The 20,312-nt window shown below is 47.0% G+C and overlaps 1 protein-coding gene across 2 annotated transcripts in view; it reads right to left on the bottom strand.

The window, feature by feature from the left end:
* Window positions 1-16,621, bottom strand: part of trabd2b (TraB domain containing 2B) — a 104,137-nt gene extending 87,516 nt beyond the window's left edge. Inside the window, exons 1-2 of one of the 2 annotated variants that reach the window (XM_024004936.2) lie at window positions 16,093-16,621; window positions 12,443-13,012 (exon numbers count right to left, since the gene is read on the bottom strand). In XM_024004936.2, coding sequence (XP_023860704.1) covers window positions 12,443-13,012; window positions 16,093-16,200 — 678 coding nt within the window. In that variant the 5' untranslated portion in view covers window positions 16,201-16,621. The remainder of the gene's footprint in view (window positions 1-12,442; window positions 13,013-16,092) is intronic. The other variant, XM_024004937.2, reaches the window with a different exon arrangement.
* Between the last annotated feature and the right edge of the window lie 3,691 nt (window positions 16,622-20,312).

Genomic DNA, 20,312 nt, shown 5'->3' on the forward strand with positions numbered 1-20,312 from the left:
AGATGATACGCTGAGTCTGAGATGATACGCTGAGTCTGAGATGATACGCTGAGTCTGAGATGATACGCTGAGGTCTGAATGATACGGCTGAGTCTGAGATTGATACGCTGAAGTGACCAGAGAAATAAAGATCTCCCTTGTCTCCGGACAGGGTCACGGAGAGCACTGATTGAAGACAAGCTGTGTTCAAAACACAAATCTCCCGGCTGTCATATCAAATCATGACAGAACACTTTTCGCGGCTGTTCATTGGATGGCTCTCGTTATAAATAATGCATATTTTAAAGGGAGGAATTTAGGTAACATATGACCTGTCTTTTAGTCAAATATTTACATTCCATGGCTGATGTGTTAGGATGGGTCTGGAGCGGCTCTCTGGCCGCAGGGCCTGGAGACAACGTGATGGGACATAAATACAGAATATCCCGTACATACACACATATGCGACATAGTCCCTATAAGCCTATGCTAGCGCCATATCCGTGGGCTAATCCCCACCCTCTCTCATCTGCTCCCGCCATTCTAGACCTCTCCATATACCCCTACGCTACTTATGCGAAGGCCTCTCCAATGACGCTCGCCCCGAGAGCATTTGAAACACACAGCACGTATGCGGAGAAATTCTACTACTCTCTCACCGCCCTTACATAACATATGTAATCCTCATGATATATTTATACATATACACATGCACTACAGATGAGTTCAAACAGGAGTGTGTGTGGCGAACACCCACACGAAGTGTGACCTACTCTGTGTAGGATGTTCACTCTGTGTGCTGGACGTTCGAGGCTCATGTGTGAAAGCCTTCGATACTCTACTCCATAGTATTAAACTCTCCAAAACTGTACACAAGGGCACATATATATACAGACGCATATATTTCCTGGCTGTGTGTGGCAGGCGGTGGACCCAGCTCGCGCGCCTTTTGGAATCTCATAGTCTCGAACATCTCCTATATTTAATACTGCCTCAGCCAGAAGTCCATATGACAGTCACGTTTCATAACACTAGCCAGATCAGCTGGAACATTACATATGTCGTGACTACTATGTGTACTGCCTGCTAAGGAGGCCAGATGCTGCATCAAACTCCTCTCGAGTCGGATGGATTCTACCAAGTGGCCACTCAGTCCAGGGACTAGGATGATGCCTCATTATAGTCTCTACATTAGTGTGGCTTCTCAGGTGAGACAACAAGAATATATACCAGCTGTGTCTCTTAAGCCCGGTCTAGAGTATTCAATTATGCTCTCCGGTGCGCTGGTAATCCTCTTAGTGTGAACCACACTCTGCGTTTACTTACTCCATAGAGCCATATCTTCTGTTGCTTTGAGAAACACCATGTCCCCTCTCCCACCTCTGAATACCTGGCCAGAGGAGAGGACCTACTGTAGATAAGTAATGGATTTACCACATTGTCACTGAGGTAGCCACTATAGCAGGACAGTGGGCTAGAGAGAGTGCTATCCCATACCGCTGGTTCCAGTGCTAAACCATCCCTTTCCTGTTTCAAACGGAACACGGATACCTATCTTTGTTTTAATGGCCGCACGTCACGCTATGGATCATTATCCTCCTACCCCTGCTCTTTCTCTCATAGCTGACTCGGTCTCTCTTTCTCACATACACACACCACAGTGACCCATGCAGTGAAATACACACACGTACACACACAGACAATGACAACATGGGTAACAAACGCCAAGCAGATCAGTCTAGGGGCAACAAACAATGGAACAAAACAGTGGATTTGGAGGTGGTCTCGCTGTGCCTCTGGGCAGGGGCATGTTTTTTCCTGGCAGGGTAGGTTGGATTGGGTTGTCTGAGGTAGCGGCTGATTGATCGCAGACAGGAATGTGACTCAGTGATTTCCTGAGCAACCACAGTTTTCCCTGCCTGGAACCCTGTTGTCTGTCAGAGTGTGATAACCATCTTAGATCTTGAATCACATACATTACAACCACCTTAACATTGCAGCTCCATGACTTGGTGTTGGTGTGTTGTTGTCTGTGCACAAATGTCACAGTCACAGATCACTAGCCTTGAGAAATTAAGTGTTTGTTTGTGTGTGTGTGTGTGTGTGGTGTGTGTGTGTGTGTGTGTGTGTGTGTTGTGTGTGTGTGTGTGTGTGTGTGTGTGTGTGTGTGTGTGTGTGGTGGTGTGTGTGTGTTGTGTGTGTGTGTGTGTGTGTGTGTGTGTGTGTGTGTGGTGTGTGTGTGTGTGTGTCACCCTCATAGGCAGGCTTGTTCAGGGCCCTTGGATGAGCATTAGTGTAGGCCTCTCACTGAACCCTGCTTTAATATGACCCATCGTTTTCCTCTGCCCTCTGTGCTCTGTCCCCAGTTATACACACCAGTAAGCACTTCAATTCCGCTCAGCCCCACCTCACCCCAGTCTACCTCAGCCCCCCTCATCCCCACCTCCACCCCAGTCTAGCCTCAGCCCCACCTCACCCCCAGTCTAGCCTCAGCCCCACCTCACCCCAGTCTCACCTCACCCACCTCACCTCAGTCTCACCTCAGCCCCACCTCAGCCCCACCTCACCTCACCCCCCTCACCCCAGTCTCACCCTCACCCCCACCTCACCCCCACCTCACTCACCCCAGTCTCACCCCAGCCCCACTCAGCCCCACCTCACCCCCACCTCACCCCACCTCACCCAGTCTCACCCCAGCCCCACTCACCCCAGCCCACCTCACCCCCACCTCACCCAGTCTCCCTCAGCCCCACCTCACCCCACCTCACCCCAGTCTCACCTCAGCCTCACCTCACCCCCACCTCACCCCAGTCTCACCTCAGCCCACCTCACCCCTTTCCGCCTTCAACGCTCTTAATGCTCTCAAAGTGTGCTCGACTCCGCACCTCTGTACCAATCATGTGTATTATTAAAGAGGAAGTGAAACTCAGTTCTGAGTCTTTAAGGAAGGAGTCCATAACTGTTTGGGGATGATTGGTTAAGCAGGGAGGCTCTTAGGACTGGACATTTTCTTTGTTGAATGAGTCCTGATTGAGGTCACACCCCAGACTATTCCTCTACTGCCTCTGACAGAGTCAGAGTGGTGATGACTCAGGTCGTCCATCCGCCCCAGCCCACAGACTGATGTGAAACCCGCCAGTTGGAGCTCTTGAAATGGAGCTCCTCTCATAAACTTTTACTGGGGTGCACATAAATCCACTGATTCCCGCTGTTCCCGCGCAACCGTGTGGATCGACGCCCACCCCCCCAGTCCCCTTGTCCTCCCCAGGCAGCAAGGAGGGAGGGCAGGACGCAGGCACCACTGACATTAACAAGGCCTCAAACACACAGGCACTGGTACCAACTCACTGAGCTCTGTGGGGAGAATTAGCGAGCGCGAGTGTAGTCAAACCCATTATCCATGTTTAAACCCTCGCTCAGTCAGTATATTTTTTGTATGTGATAGTTTCATGAAAAGGTTGACGGCCAGCTTGGCTCCACGTGGGAGTATGGCACTTACATATGGACCCACGTTCACTATGACGACAGTAGATGAGATACTTAGCTAGCAGGTGCTCACCATCTTCACGAATGTAATTGGTAAGAGTAAATACATAGAGTCCCTTTCATACGTGTTCTGATAGGAAGGTCATGTTTCACTCCACATCCCTGTCTCTGATGGATCGGCAAGGGTGTAACTGGAATACATGACCTCATAGTGTGTCTGGGGGTGGGAGTGTGTGTTTTTTGCATGCACGTCAGTGGAGGCTGGTGATGTGAACAATTTAGGAGGATGGGGAGACCCACGCATAGGCACGGACTGCACGGAGACGACAAAGTGTGTTTTTAAAATTATTTTAACCTAAAGCATTTAATAGAGACATTTATAGTACAATATTATGGGGATGGGAATGAAAGGGCTACTTACACATTGTTGGGAAGGGATCACAGCAGTGATTGAATGAGGGTATGAGTCATGAGTTGAGGTTTTCAGAGGTTTGACTTTCAGTGCAGGACAGGGGTTGAGGTGTTTCAGAGCCTTCAGTGCAGGACAGGGGTTGAGGTGTTCAGAGGCTTCAGTGCAGGACAGGGTTGAGGTGTTCAGAGCCTTCAGTGCAGGCAGGGGTTAGGTCAGCTGTGCAGTGCAGGCAGTGTTTACGGCTGCGTATGCTTGTGCAGGACAGGGGTTGAAGGTGTTCAGAGCCTTCAGTGCAGGACAGGGGTTGAGGTGTTCAGAGGCTTCAGTGCAGGACAGGGGTTGCGGTGTTCAGAGCCTTCAGTGCAGGAACAGGGTCGAGGTGTCGAGAGTGTGATCTTCAGTGCAGGACAGGGGTATTCGACCATGGCAGAATACTGTTCAGATCCAGGCAGGACAGGGGTTAGAGAGGTGTTCAGAGCCTGCAGGGACATGGGTTCGAGTGTTGTCAGAGGCTTCCAGAATCGACGTGGGGTTCAGAGGCTCAGTGCAGGACAGGGTGATTTCAGTGTGAGGTTTCAGTTACAGGACGGCTACAGGGTCATGCGGTGTTCAGAGGCTTCAGTGCAGGACAGGGGTTGAGGTGTTCAGAGGCTTCAGTGCAGGACAAGTTGAGGTGTTCAGAGGCTTCAGTGCAGGACAGGGGTTTGAGGTGTTCAGAGCCTTCAGTTGCAGGACAGGGTTGAGGGTGTTAGGAAGCCTTCAGTGCAGGACATGGTCACCATTGAATTGGACTGTGTTGGAGGGCAGGACAGGATTTGACTGGACGACAAAAAACAGAAAACACACTACTCTACAATAGAAAATTGGCAGGTCTACTCACATTGCTTGTACAGGAGAGGCACATGAGAGTGGCTTCAGTCAGGAGAGTTGACAACGGTTAGTGTCATCACCCATTCTTAAATCAGGGAAACAGGAGGGGACTTTAACTGTAAAATACAAATAAGTATATACCCTTCGCATTACAGCAACGCCACCAATAGGTTTGGTCAACATATTTTCTCCATTGGTAGTTAAGCTCAAGACATTTCAGAATTCACAAAGTCAAACCCAGACTGTGCACAGACTCAGCGTATCATCTCAGACTCAGCGTATCATTTCAGACTCAGCGTATCATCTCAGACTCAGCGTATCATCTCAGACTCAGCGTATCATCTTCAGTTTAACACGTATTAAATTAGAGAAACAAAATTCTGTGTATGCATAGGAAGGCAATGCCCCCTGGATATTTTTACCAACCTAACCACAATATGTGAGAGGCCCATATTGTATGCTATGTCAGCACAGCAGAAAGTCTCAACCTAAAGTCTTTACTAAAGCAGAAAAGGACTACTGAGCTGTGTCGGGGGCAGGGCTGATTGAAATAGACGTCTCTGTCACAGTGCACCACAGGGCACCCCAAGCTCCTGCTGAGGAGAAACCAGATCTGTCCCTGCTAAGGTGACAATGCTACAGCTGAGGAGACTCCCTCTCCAGGTCACAGTGAAAATCGCAACAAGCTCTCACTGTCTCACGTCAGAATTAGGCGTTCATCCATGTTTCTCAAATGTTACATTTCGAAGTGTTTAAGGTTAAGTTTAGGCATTAAGTCCACATTCTTAAAGTTAGGCATTAACTCTGAATAGTTAAGGTAAGGGTTAAGTTTTGGGATAGGGTTAAAACAAAAAATATCAAAAACAACTTTCTATCGCTGGATTCAAACATGCAACCTTTCGAACCACAGGTAGATGCTTACACTCATCCACCATCCCCATCCAGAACGCCCTAGCAAAACCGACAGCACTTACTGTTGCCCCTAGTGGCCGGTTTCCACGTCATCTCCCGAAGTCGTCAGACATGGATGGATGTCGAATACTGACTTATATCACCTGCCTGGAAAATAGCCCAGTAACTTACCCTTTTCTGTTCTGGGGCCCCTGAATGTTCAGCTCCTAACTCAGAACTCACAGAGTCTCCTCACGGCCCACTGCTCCGCCAGCCCCATCGCCACCTCTGACCCCAACACAGAGAAGGGGGGCACAGCTGTGATGTCATCTCCCGCTGACAAGGGCTGTGCTTCGGCTGCAAAGTGAACCAGAGTAAATAAATAGGGGTATTTATACACCAGGCCAGAGACGGAGAGACGCAGGCAGCAGAGGCTCAGGTCTACATGTAGATATAGATGTAGTGCACTGAGACGGGGGAGTGGAAGAGAGGTGCCTGTGGTTGTTGTTGACTTTTTCAGAATGCGTCTGCTGGACGGTGACCAGCTTGCACCCCTCTAGACGTCCTGGCTTCCTGCAGGTTCCCCCTCGCTGTGGATAGCGTGCCTTTGGAGAGTGGTTGGTGCTGGCAGGCCCACCCATCTGTCGGCCTGCATCGCCCTCCACAGCTCTGGAGATGCTCTCCCCAAGCCTTTATTTCCACAGCCTCACTGCTGCCTCACTGCTACTGCACACAGAAACCAAAGTTCTATCAGGTCTGTAAGTGCGCCAGAGCTCCATCTGTAGGGATACCTTTAAAAAAAAGTTGTGGCGTGGATTAGAAAACCAGTCAGTATCAGGTGTGACCATCATTTGCTTCATGCAGCGTGACACATCTCCTTCTCTTAGAGTTGATCAGGCTGTTGATTGTGGCCAGTGGAATGTTGTCCCACTCCTCTTCAAAGGAAATGTAAAGTTTCTAGATATTGACAGGAACTAGAACACCCTGTCGTACCCATCAATCCAGAGCATCCCAAACAGGCTCAACAGGTAACATTTTCTGGTGAGTATGCAGGCCATGGAAGACGGGGACATTTTCAGCTTCCAGGAATTGTGTAGATCCTTGAGACATGGGGCTGTGCATTATCATGCTGAAACATGAGGTGATGGCGGCGGATGAATGGCACAACAATGGGCCTCAGGATCTTGTCACGGTATCTCTGTGCATTCAAATCGCCATCGATAAAATGCAATTGTGTTTGTTGCCTGTAGATTATGCCTTCCCATACCATAACCCCACCAACACCATCGGGCACTCTGTTCACAACGCTGACATCAGCAAACCCCTCGCCCACACAATGCCATACACGCTGTCTGTTGAAACCGGGATTTATCCGGGAGAGCATACTTCTCCAGCTGCCAGTGGCCATCGAAGGTGAGCATTTGCCCACGGAAGTCGGTTATGATGCCAAATGGCAGTCAGGTCAAGAAAGACGGTGGTGAGGACGACAAGCACGGAGATGAGCTTTCCTAAGACTGTTTCTGACAGTTTGTGCAGATATACTTTGTGCAAACTCACAGTTTCAACAGCTGTCCGGGAGGCTGGTCTCAGACAATCCCGAAGGTGAAGAAGCCGGATATGGAGGTCCAGGGCTGGCGTGGTTACACATGGTCTGCGGTTGTACTGCCAAATTCTCTAAAACAACGTTGGAGCCGGCTTATGGTAGAGAAATTAACAAATTATCTGGCAACAGCTCTGGTGGACATTCCTGCAGTCAACATGCCAATTGCATGCTCCCTCAAAACTTGAGACATCTGTGGCACTGTGTTGTGTGACAAAATGCACATTAGAGTGGCCTTTTATTGTCCCCAGCACATGGTGCACATGTGTAATGATCATGCTGTTTAATCAGCTTCTTAATATGCCACATCTCTCAGGTGGCTGGATTATATTGGCAAAGGAGAAATGCTCACTAACAGAGATGTAAACAAATTTGTGCACAACATTTTAGAGAAATAAGCTTTTTGTGTGTATGGAACATTTCTGGGATCTTTACATGTTAAGTTTATATTTTTGTTCAGTATAGATCAGAACATGACCTCTGCAGTAGACCGAGAGAGAGAGAGGATTTTTTTTCTTCTAATTTATGCTGCTGCTCTTTGCGTTTCACGAGAGTGGCACGCGTACTGTAGCTTGTTGGCCGATCATAAGTCATCAAAGTGGCAATAGTCTGCAGTCATAGAGCCTCCATGAGGGGCAAAAGTTAGGAGATTAGTTGTTAGTAGTTGTTGTTTGTAACTGTGTAGGACGAGAAAGCGCATGCAGCCTCAATTAGCCTAGCTTAACTAGCCTCTCCCGGTTTGATGCTGTCAACATAGGTACTACGTAATCATATTGGAAGATAAATAACCTAGCTATGGTGGCTATTAGTCTACTATAGCGTGAGTCGGCTTTTTGGTTGCAGTCTCTCATCTCTCCCTCCTCCCCGTTCCACGTGTCACTCACTCACACTCACAGTAGCCTACACACACAGCACTGCCCCTGCTAGAGTCTCATCTATCTCTACCTCCTCTCTCTCGCGCTTTATCAGATCCGGTTAATAAAGTAGCTTAAAAATGAACTTTTCTGCTGCTTCCCTTAACTGGATCAGACGAGGTCTGGAGCCGTCCAGGTCTATACAGAATGGGTCTAGTTGTTCTCGGGTCCATTCGGAACTGGTCTCATATTTAAAAAATGTATTTATGCATATCAGGTCCGGATGGGAAAGCACCATGTCCATTTCAGAACGGGTACAACTTTTTGGACCCATGAAGGCCTCTACCACGGGGTACACTTCTCACCGTGGGGGAAACTGTTTATCAGTTATACCTCTCATCCGGACAGATCACTTCCTGTGAGGTCAGGAGACCCAGGGCGATGGTTGACTCAGTAACGCCACCACACTGTCCCCATGCTGAGAAGCTGAGGGGAGGGGAGGGGATGCGAAGCTGGGCTAGCCCATGCCCCAGGTCCAGCCACACCGTTCCAGGTCACTGGCTGTGCAGGGGCCAGGTGCCTACAGTATGAAAATAATTATGGCAGATGAAGAATCACCATCGGAGACCGTCTTGGTGACGCGGGAGCGGCAAGTTACAGGATATTGTAAGCAGCTACGTTTATTGGGAACAAATTATATGTGGACAGTAGGGTTTGGAGCTGTCAGATCTAGCCACCACAGAAGAAGTAGAGCTCATGTTTCAGATTAGGGTTCGCACTGACATGATGCACATCAGTCTCCCTGCTCTCCCTCACTCCTTCACCGTCACTCTCTCTCTCTCTCCCTCACTCCTTCACCGTCTCTCTCTCTCTCTCTCCCATACGACTCTTCACCGTTCCACTCTCGTCCACTGCTCTCTCCCTTCCATCTCCCCTCCCCTGTCTGCTCTCTGCTTCATCTCCCCTCCGCTCCTTCGACCGTCTCTCTCTACTCCTAACTCCCCTACAACTCCTCACCGTCTCTCTCTCGCTCTCTCCCACAATCCTCCTTCACCTCTCTCTCTCTCTCTCGCCACTCCTGCACCGTACTCTCTACTCTCCTCTTCCCTCATCTCTTCACCGCTCAACAATCTCTCCTCTCTCCTCACTCCTCCAGCCGTCTCTCTCTCTCTCTTCTCCAACTCACCGTCTACTATCTCTCTCTCTCTCTCCCTCATCCTTCACCGTCTACGTCTCTCTCGCATCTGCCCTCACTCTCTTCACGCCTCTCTTCCTCACTCTTACGTGCTCATTCGTCTCTTCCTCACGCCTTCACCGTCCTCTCTCTCGTCGTACATCTAGTCCCTGTCACTCCTACTCGGCCTCTCTCTCCTCTCTCTCCTCACTCCTTCAACGTCTCTCTTCATCTCTCCCTCACTCCTTCCGTCTCTCTCTCTTCCTCCTCACTCTTCACCGTCTCTCTCCTCTCTCCCTCACCTACCGTTCTACGTACTCGTCTCTGCTCCTACTTAAGTCTTCGTCCTCTCTCTCTCACTCCTCAGTCAATCTCTCACAGCTATCTTACCAGCACTTCCTTTCTCGATCTCTCCTTCGTCTCTCTCTCACCTCATCACCCGTCTCTCTCTCCTCTATCCTCACTATCCACCTCACATCGCGTTTCGACACGCCTCACCTCAATCTGCTCATCCTCTCAGCTCACTTATCGGCCTGAATCTTGTGTGCATTCTTACTGCGTCTCCTCGTCTTAGCTACTCTCCCTCGAAATGGCTTCTTCTCACATACCATTCACAGTACTCTCTCAAGTAAACATACTGAACTTAACATCTGATTAAGGGGCTCTGCCCCCTAATCTAGCATCCATTATGTCACTCAATTGCTCTCTCTCTACTACACAGCGTCCATCCCGTCACTCCATCACCGCTCTCATTCTCTGCAATATCTCTAGCTCCTCCAGCCACTCCACAATTCACCCCGTCAATCTTCTCTTCTATCTTCCTCCTCACTCCTCACCGTCACCTCTCTCTCTCTCTCTCTCCCTCACTCCTTCACCGTCACTCTCTCTCTCTCTCTCCCTCACTCCTTCACCGTCCTCCCCTCTCTCTCTCCCTCACTCCTCACCGTCCTCTCTCTCTCTCTCCTCTCTCCCTCACTCCTTCACCGTCTCTCTCTCTCTCTCTCCCTCACTCCTTCACCCCGCTCTCTCCTCTCTCCCTCACTCTTCACCTCCTCTCTCCTCTCTCCCCTCACTCCTTCACCGTCTTCTCTCTCTCCCTCACTCCTTCACCGTCTCTCTCTTCTCTCTCTCTCCCTCACTCCTTCCACCCCGTCTCTCTCTCTCTCTTCCCTCACTCCTTCACCCGTCCTCCTCTCCTCTCCTCTCCCGTCACTCCTTCACCGTCACTCTCTCTCTCTCTCTCCTCTCCCCTCACTCCTTCACCGTCTCTCTTCTCTCTCTCCTCCCTCACTCCTTCACCGCTCTCTCTCTCTCTCTCCCTCACTCCTTCACCGTCCTCTCTCTCTCCCTCACTCCTTCACCGTCTCTCTCTCTCTCTCTCTCCCTCACTCCTTCACCGTCTCTCTCTCTCTCTCTCCCTCACTCCTTCACCGTCTCTCTCTCTCTCTCCGCGCTCAGCTTTTCCTCTCTTGTTTTTTTTCAGTCTGTCAGCCTGACCTCATCTTTGTTCCAATCAACCATAGAGAGAGATCCAATCACCAAAGAGAGAATCCAATCACCAAAGAGAGAGATCCAATCACCATAGAGAGAGATCCAATCAACCATAGTGTTCAAATTACATCGACAAATTAAATTGACTATATTGTTTCCATGTCACTTCATTTCAGGTTTGAACTCTTTTCATACAACTTGAGATGGGGGTAAGTTGCTTGCTCAAAAGTCCAAAAGTCCATATGCTACAGATTTTTTTCAAGTTATTCATTATGATTTTAAAAATAACCTCCAACAACACAAATGTTATCCAACAATACACCTGCCTTATAAAAAAGTTCCCTTCCCTGGAACAATAGAAAGGCAGCAGTCATCCAATACTTTGTATTGTGATTTACTCATGTTTCATTGGAAATAACAGGCATTACACCAAAGCTTTAATAATAGAGTGTTAGCTCCAGGCTGTTCATTAGAAATTAGACTTATATTATCACTGTATCCTGTATACTACTACACTGAGAAGCAGTTTATGACTTGGCCTTGCACACATTGTTGTAGGGCAGTTGTTTTCCACGTTCCCATCATGTCAGAGGCAGCTGTATGTGTGTGCGCCGGTGGAGGTGCGCGCGACTATGTTGTGTGTGATGTGGTGCTCTTTGACAGCGTAAGTTTAGGAAGGTGCTGATAAAGAGGAGAGGCTGTGTGGGCCCAGTGCCTCTCAAATTAGCGCAGGAGCCCCGCACCCTTTCACAACAGAGGCCCAGGCACGCCTGTGGTGTGTGTGTGTGTGTGTGTGTGTGTGATGTGTAGATGTGTGTGATATGAGTGTGTGATATGATGTTGTGATGTGTGTGTGAGGGTTCAACTGCTGAAATGTGTTCCTGCATTGTGTGCTGTGATAGTCCGTGTGCTTTGGAGTGTGCTCGAAATGTGCATGTGCTCGTTGTATTGTCTGCTAAGGACAGACAGTAAAAATTCCTACCTGTCACTACACCTACCACCCCACATCCCACACCACATCAACCCAGCCCAACTACACCAGACAATGCCGTTCATCAGCAAACAACTCCAAGCAACATATCTGAAAAACAATATCACTGAAGAATTGACCTCCCCCTAACCATTCCTGGGCCATCCTTTATTTAGACCTCCATGTTACCCTTCCTCTATAGCCCTTCCAAGGAGATATAAAACACGGATACTCCCCATGTTTTTGTCATCAAGTAATTTGGTTATTCTGTCTATCTTTCCAGTGTTAAGTTACAGAGCAAGATACTAACAGTGGTTGTATCATAGCACCAAGACAGGCAGTCAGCCCAGTGAAAAGAGATCTACCCGTCCCACACACTCTTACCTCACACCTTCACTAACTCATGTTACACTTACAGCTGTCAACGTGACACCTCGTCAGCTGATTCAGCTCTCATGTCTGTTTTGTAAGGCTCAGGCACAATAATAACTTTAAAACCATCTACACAGCTTTGAAACATACTGTTTCAAATCGTATTTTTCTCCTCCCATTGTCATTTTCTACATTCTCCACTAACTCCTCCCAAGACTTCCCTTCTATTAAATCTCCCAACTCCCTGCCCCAAGCCGCCAACCAAATGCATCCAACAATCACATATCCCCCAACTCCAATGATCATGTCCAAAACACACCCCCTCCACAGCCCCCTCTCTTACCTGGGAGAAGTTAAGTCCGTTGAGGGGGTGACACTGTTCCTCCACCCGCTCCACCGCTCCCGTCCTCTTCCCCATGCGGTCGGCCTCCTGGGCCAGGAACAGGTCCAGTACGGGAGTCCCCCGCGACCTCACGTCTGACTCCGTCAGAGAGTTAACCATCAGCATCACCCAGACAGGCCTCTTCCTCTCCCAGTTCCCTGCGATGGCGTTGAAGAGGTAGTCAGCGTACAGCCCCCGGCCCCGCTGGTCTGCCGTTATCCAGTAGGGCATCATGTGCTTGACATAGTCCAGGTGGCGTTTGAGGCGGCGGTACAGGTCCCGGGGCAGCAGGGACTGCAGGTTTTCCCCGTGGGGCAGCAGCTGGCAGTTGGTCAACTTGGAGATGGTCAGGGGGTCAGTCAGGTCCAGCTCGAAGAACACGTTGGCGCTGGTCTGAAAGGCCCGTTTGGAGACATCTGGGATGAAGTCCCACACACGGGTATAGGGCACATGGATGGTCCCAAAGAGATAGGAGGGGGGATAGGGAGCTGGGCGCTCCACCGTCCAGAGGAAAGAGTTCATGTCGGTTTGCTATTGGGGCACAGGGGGGTTGAGGGGGAGGATGGGGAGGAGGAGATGCGAGAGAGAGTTTATGACAATCAGTATTTGAATAGAGTAAATAAACCTTCTGAGTAAAGGCCATTGACAGTAGTTAAGTCAAAAGTACTTTTTGTGATTTAGTGATTCAAAACAGGCTTTTTAGTTGTTTGAGATACAGGTCAATGCAATAGAATCTGTTGAAATGTCAGCTGGAGATAAAGGCAAGGGACTCAATGAAACCTTGTCAGCTAACTTCCACTGTGCTGCTCTCTGTCTGCTGTTCTGAGGCAATGAGTTTATAGTGAAGCTTTCTCCTTGTAAACAGACCCCAGTGTATTGTTGAGGTGCATAGCTGTGCTGCCAATGCCTCTGTGAAGCTGGGAAGCTTTTCAAGGGTTGCTACAGCAGTATAAACATACTGAACCATATAAAACTGCTGCAACCCACCTAACTTGGATATCCTTTACTTGAGGAAGTACTTTTTTGCAAAAGCCATTGGATAGCCTACACAAACAACAAAATGCACACAAATAGGCCTTTGCTGAACATTTTGTCAAACGTGGCTACTGTATCTGGTTTACTGAACAGTATAAAAGTCTGATAAAATGGAAAAAGCTTTGTTTATGTGTCTATTTCTTACAGTTCATTAACATTCCAGGGATTTGATGAGGGTCCTTATGCCCTCTTTACAAAACATCCATAGATCATAGCTTTGCAAAACATAAATCAAACCATATAGATGATGCTGGGATTGAGGATTTTTTTATTTGTATCAGTAGCTTAGCAGTTTCGCTGGGTCCACCAGCATGGTCCAAAAAGGCCAAATCTCACCCCAGAGAGAAACACTTGCATTTTTATAGCAAATCTCATGCTATTTTACATATTTTGCCATGAGGCTGAGAGAAAATGTTGCAGTTTTAAAGCACAGTTCCTGTAATTCTAAACATTTATTTCATGACTTTCATGATATGTTCATATGCTATCTGGGGGGCCAAGCCCCTTTAAATGTTTATTTCTACCCTAATTCAATGAAAACTTCCCCAGTTGTAATAACAATTGTAATGCCAATGCCATGCTAACATTTGTCATTTTAAATTACATTTTTTTAAAGGATTTCAAAACCCTGTCAAAAGGCATTAAATATTTGGAAATATTATTGTTTTTGCAAGGGATTGTTATTGTCATAAATTAAATTTGTATAATTTTAGGCCTAATTATTGCATTGCACTATGTTTTATACTGAAATGCTTGCACATCCTCTCAAACTGGCAATTTGTGATTAAGACGTTTCAAAACGTTTCTTTGGAAATTATTTTCACATTAGCATAGCCTAAGTACAACTAAATAAATGCATGGGTGACGCCTACAGCTCTTACTATTATATTTTGACTAGGCTATATTTTGGCTATATATTTTGGTAACTTTATACATATCATTTGTTAATCATTAAATCGTCAAACGTCTGTTCGTCTTCACGGAGACAGGAAGACTTCTTTACGATCGAATAAGGATAGTTGAAGTCCGTTTTACTTGATTTGGCCGAGCCTGAGGAGAGCTCCTCGCGCGCTGGTTCTAGCTCGCTCCGGAGCACTGATGTGAACAACTCAATTTTATTGGGTAATTACTTTTAACACAAAACAGATACCTCTGTACTGACGTATTACAAATCACATGAAGGGGGAACAACATATACAGTTAATCCCTGGACCCTGACAACAATGCCATTATAAGATGCAGGTTAACAATACCAACAATTTCAATATTTTGTGGACTATGTTGTAGCAATGCTATCAAGTCAACCATGATAAATATTTTCAATAATGTATTATAACACATTTGTATTATATTAATAGATCACATCATGCCCCTGTAATTAACGTTATTGCTGTAGTCATGTAATTCCAGTTATGATGTAGGCCTATTGCGTTTCTATCTGGGAATTTAGTCATGTAGACCAGACCAGTCATGTAGTCTACGCGTACGGCACGCATTGTCTCTATCATCAGCACAAGAGAAGAATCAGAAGGAAATTAATTAGAATCATGAGAAATTCACACTGAGAGACATACAGACGGGAGCATGTGCAACATGGTCCTGGCCAGATAAAATAACACTCAAATTAAATGAATTCGAATGGGCTGACTCCCTTTGTGAAAACAAGCCCATTCCATAATTTTGCAAATATGCCGGATAACTGTTTTAATAGGTCGTGTTTCATTGAAACTTGATCCGTTTGGATTGAAGGTAATTGAAACTTTTCCAAATAAATGTATGTAAAGTCAAGTCACCCGTTTGTGTTCCCCACTATCTTTTGTCATATAAACAGGCATATGGTAGGCGCCCATCAACCATATTTCGCTTGGCAACTGCTTCCATTTTTCAGGCCCAGATTTGTGTGAGGAAACTCAAGAATAGGCTATGTCAAGTAAAATAACTTATTTTTGAGGTGCCATTGGAAGCAACTTTGCTGATTGGAAATTGTTTCAATTATAGGCCATGGGCTATAACATTTATCTCTTCAACTTGTAGACTACAGGCCTATTAACGAAGCCTTGAAATAATGGATTAGCCTAACAATATATGATGGCATAATAATAGCATAATAATAATATTAATAATAACACATGTGATAATTATACTATAATAATACGGTAGCCTAATAACGTTGCTATAAACATAATTATAGTTCTTGTATTTAACGTGTAGGTAGTTATTATAGTATGTCAATATTTCCATGACAATAAAACTCAAAACTTGTTGTTATTGTTAATTTGGTTGTTACACAAAAACCCAATAACTACACAATATCTCACTATTTTTATATTGGCCTACCCGCTGCACATAAGACAACTTATTCAGGAGCACTGTGTAAGCAAAGTGCGTTTATTTAAATTGTATAATTTGTTGTAGCCTACTGTGGCAGTTGTAGACTAGACACATACATTTGCAATTAACCCAAAATATTTAGCTAAAAGACTTGAATCTATCCATCAAGGACATATTCATGTKTGACATTGCCTCATGACATTACTGAAACAGGTAAGTAACCGTAACTACTCCGCACAACTCACCGACTTCGGCGGGTCACATTGCCTCGGTCTCTCGCGGGTGTCCCGGGGTGCGACAGCGTGCAAGAGAGCGGTAAGTAGGAACCATCGAAGTCCTGGCGGACAGACCATCTCGAGATGAGAGGATAGTGGTGTCGACAGGCTGTTGTAGATACTTCAATCTCCCCCCTGTCTCTTTCTCGCTGTTTACTGGCGTTCGCCTCCTAACGTGTAACAAAATAGACGCGGAGGAGACCGGGTTCGGCTCACATGTGCCATTCGGAAGGTGGACATAGATCGTTCCGACTCTCCGCCATTCCCAAACCCCAGGCAACTATTAACGGGCTACGCGTTCTACTTTCCCTATCTCTTCTCACTCGGCGCTGTCCTGTGTCAGTCGGTTTTTCAGCAGTTGCAGAGGAAAGTTTTCGCAGTGCGCTCTAGGAGTTTGAAGCCTGGGTGGTTGAGTGGAGGAGGAAGAGGTGGTACGCTTTGAATATTTTCCCCAACTGCTTATTTTAAGAGGAGGGGAGCGTMGGTTTTGAGGGGAAAGGGAGAGCACAGCTTTGCGTGTGAGTGAGAGATGAGATGGGGTTATTCAAACTGTCGTCTGTAATTCCAGTGCTTAAAACCCTGCACGAATCAAAATAATGCAATGCCATGTTGCCAACCACTGAAAGGGCAGGTGAGACAATGTTGCAATGCCAGTCTGGTGCCTTTCAAGCCAGGAGTCCTTCAAAAAATCTTAAGTTATGTTAAACATGTCATATTTTTCATTTGGTTCACATTTATCACTGTCATTGCTTGTTTGACACTTTTTGCACAAGAGTTTAATATGGGCCCTTAGACCCAGTGTCCCAGTCACGAGTGATTAATGCCTACAATTAAACATCTCAGTAAAGACAACTGTGAAGAGTTTCATATTTATTTATCTTATAAAAGCCCTCTTGGATATGGTCATCTTGTGTAATTCTGAATGGTTCCGATGAATGGCCATGTTGAGAGACAAACTTCTCCCTCTCTTCAGTCCACGGTGTCAAAACTATGCCATGACCCATGTTATTGTCCACATTGCAGACAGTGTGACAGAATCAAGTAGTGGGACATTTATCATGGGAGCCCCTCAAACAAGTGCCACCCCGGCCTCCCCTCTGGGGCAATGGCAGAAAGGCCCTGGACAAGCCATTCTTTGTCCTCTGTCTTATTTTAAATCTCTCTCCTCACTCCTCTCCTCTCATCTCTGGACGCCTGGTCTGTGTTTGACTCTGACTGTCCTCACGGTTCTCCAACTGGATTCTGGATACACATGTAACAAATTATCTGTTTGTTCTGGGGTTGTTGCTTAAGTGTCTTTTATCTCCCTCTACATTCACATTTCTGAGCTGACTTGTGATTGTTTCATCTAAGAACTGATCCCAAATCAGTCTACTAAGGGTTTGATTTACGTCTACCCCACAGTATTGGTTATGAAAACATTTTCAAAGTAGCTTTTTTCATGCATCAGTATAAGAATACTTACCTCCTAGACTTGGCCTACTCATATCTAATCTAATCCGAATGTACCTATTTGCCCTTGCAACTCCCCTTGCAGTTAGTTCTTGTGCAAGACAGGTGATTTCAGTTGCAGCCTCCTCTGTTGTAATGTGACCACCTGCAGACACAGTTACCTGCTTTAACCACACCTTGTGAAAGGCTTCTCTTTGAAGGAGGCTGGTTCACATTCTTGGCTGGTTAGACGAGGCTTATGAGCGGCTGCATGCAGGAGATTCCTGGACAATGGCCAGGATTTACAGCATATATAGACCAGAGACAGACGGCATAAGAAAATACTTTAAAGTTAATGTTCTGTTTGCAAACCACAGAAAACCCTCACTCCTGAAAATGGATGTCTGGGGACGTGTTAGCAAGACACAGGCACAGAGAGAGGGAGAAAGAGATAGCACGAGGGGGACAGTAAGTTAGACAGAGCTCTTATTCGGTGCATGTGCACATTGTTTCAACTCCATTCGTAAGTTATCTTGGTAGTGGGGAAACTTTTACAATACATCCAGGTTTGAACCTGTCATTGATATGCATTTTCAATGTCAATTTTCGGACATTGATCACTACGGTATAATATGCTTATAAGAAAAGTATGTACGTGAGTGCACACATACACATGGACAAAGGGAAAGAGAGCACTAACAAAGGCCCTGGTAATGCCTGCTGGTAATGCCTGCTGGTAATGCCTGCTGGTAATGTCCTCTGGTAATGTCCTCTGATAATGTCCTCTGGTAATGCCCGCTGGTAATGTCGTTGGGTAATGCCTGCTGGTAATGCCCGCTGGTAATGTCCTCTGGTAATGCCTGCTGGTAATGTCCTCTGGCAATCCCTGCTGGCAATGTCCTCTGGTAATCCCTGATGGATAATGGTTCCTTTGGTAATGCCTGCTGGTAATGTCTTCTGGTAATGCCTGCTGGTAATGCCCGCTGGTAATCGTACCTCTGGTAATGCCCCCTGCTGGACAATGTTCCTCTGGTAGATCCCTGCTCGGTAATGGCTCCTCTGGTAATTGCCTGCTGGTAATGTCCTTCTGGTAATGCCTGCTGGTAATGTCCTCGTGTAATGCCTGCTCGGTAATGTCGCTGGCTAATGACTGCTGTAATGTCCGCTCTGGTAATGCCTGCTGGTAATGCTTCTGCGTAATTGCGTCCTCTTGGTAATGCCTGCTTGGTAATGTCCGCTCTGGTAAACTGCTGTGTAATGTCCTCCTCTGGTAATGCCTGCTGGTAATGTCTTCTGTAATGCTGCTGGTAATGTCTCTGGTAATGCCTGCTGGTAAGTCATCTTGGGTAATTGGCCTGCTGGTAATGTCTCTGGTAATGCCTGCTGGTAAATGCCCCGCTGTGGTAATGTCCTCTGGTAAATCCCTGCTGGTAATGTCCTCTGGTAAATACTGCTGGTAAGGCTGGTGTATTTCTCTGGTATGTCCTCTGGTAATGTCCTCTGGTAATGCCTGCTGGTCAATGCCTGCTGGTAATGCCCGCGGTAATGCTCTGGTAATGCTGCTGGTATGTCTCTGGTAATCCCTGCTGGTAAGTCTCCCTGGTAATGCTGTGGTAATGTATCTTGGTAATGCTGCCTGCAATGTCCTCTGGTAATGCCCGCTGGTAATGTCCTCTGGTAATCCCCAGCTGGTAATGTCCTCTGGTAATCCCCGCTGGTAATGTCCTCTGGTAATGCCTGCTGGTAATGTCCTCCTGGTATGGCCCTCTGGTAATGCCTGCTGGTAATGTCCTCTGATAATGTCCTCTGGTAATGCAGCTGGTATCTCCTGCTGGTAATGTCCTCTGATAATGTCTCTGGTAATCCACTGCTGGTAATGTCCTCTGATAATGTCCTCTGGTAATGCCTGCTGGTAATGTCCTCTGATAATGTCATCTTGTAATGCCTGCTGTGGTAATGTCCTCGGGTAATGCCCGCCGGTTATGTCCTCTGATAATGTCCTCTGGTAATGCCCGCCTGGTAATGTCGTCTGGTAATCGCTGCTGGTAATGTCCCTCTGGTAATGGCTGCTGGCAATGCCCGCTGGTAATGTCCTCTGGTAATGCTGCTGGTAATGTCCTCTGTAATCCCTGCTGGCAATGTCCTCTGGTAATCCCTGCTGGTAAATGGTCCTTTTGGTAATTGCCTGCTGGTAATCAGCTTCTGGTAGTCCTCTGGTAATCCTGCTGGCAATGTCCTCTGGTAATCCTCTGCTCGGTAATTGTCTCTTGGTAATGCCTGCTGGTAATGCTTCTGGTAATGCCTGCTGGTAATGTCCTCTGGTAATGCCCACTGGTAATGTCCTCTGGTAATGCCCCCTGGTAATGTCCTCTGGTAATGTCTCTGGTAATGCCTGCTGGCAATGCCGCTGGTAATGCTTCCTCTGGTAATGCCCGCTGGTAATGTCTCCCAATGTTCCTCTGGTAATGCCTGCTGATAATGTCCTCTGTAATCCCAGCTGTTAATGTCCTCTGGTAATCCTGCCGTAATGGTCCTTCTGATAATGCCCTCTGGTAATGCCTGCTGTAATGTCCTCTGAATAATGTCCGTCTGGTAATGCCAGCTGGTAATCCCTGCTGGTAATGGTCCCTCTATAATGCCTGCTGGTAATGTCCTCTGGTAATGCCTCGTGTATGCCTGCTGGAATGTCCTCTGATAATGTCCTCTGGTAATGGCCTGCTGGCAGATGTCCTCTGATAAATGTCCTCCTGGTAATGCTC

The sequence above is a fragment of the Salvelinus sp. IW2-2015 genome, linkage group LG16, assembly GCF_002910315.2.
Source record: "Salvelinus sp. IW2-2015 linkage group LG16, ASM291031v2, whole genome shotgun sequence".
Taxonomy (NCBI): Eukaryota; Metazoa; Chordata; class Actinopteri; order Salmoniformes; family Salmonidae; genus Salvelinus; species Salvelinus sp. IW2-2015.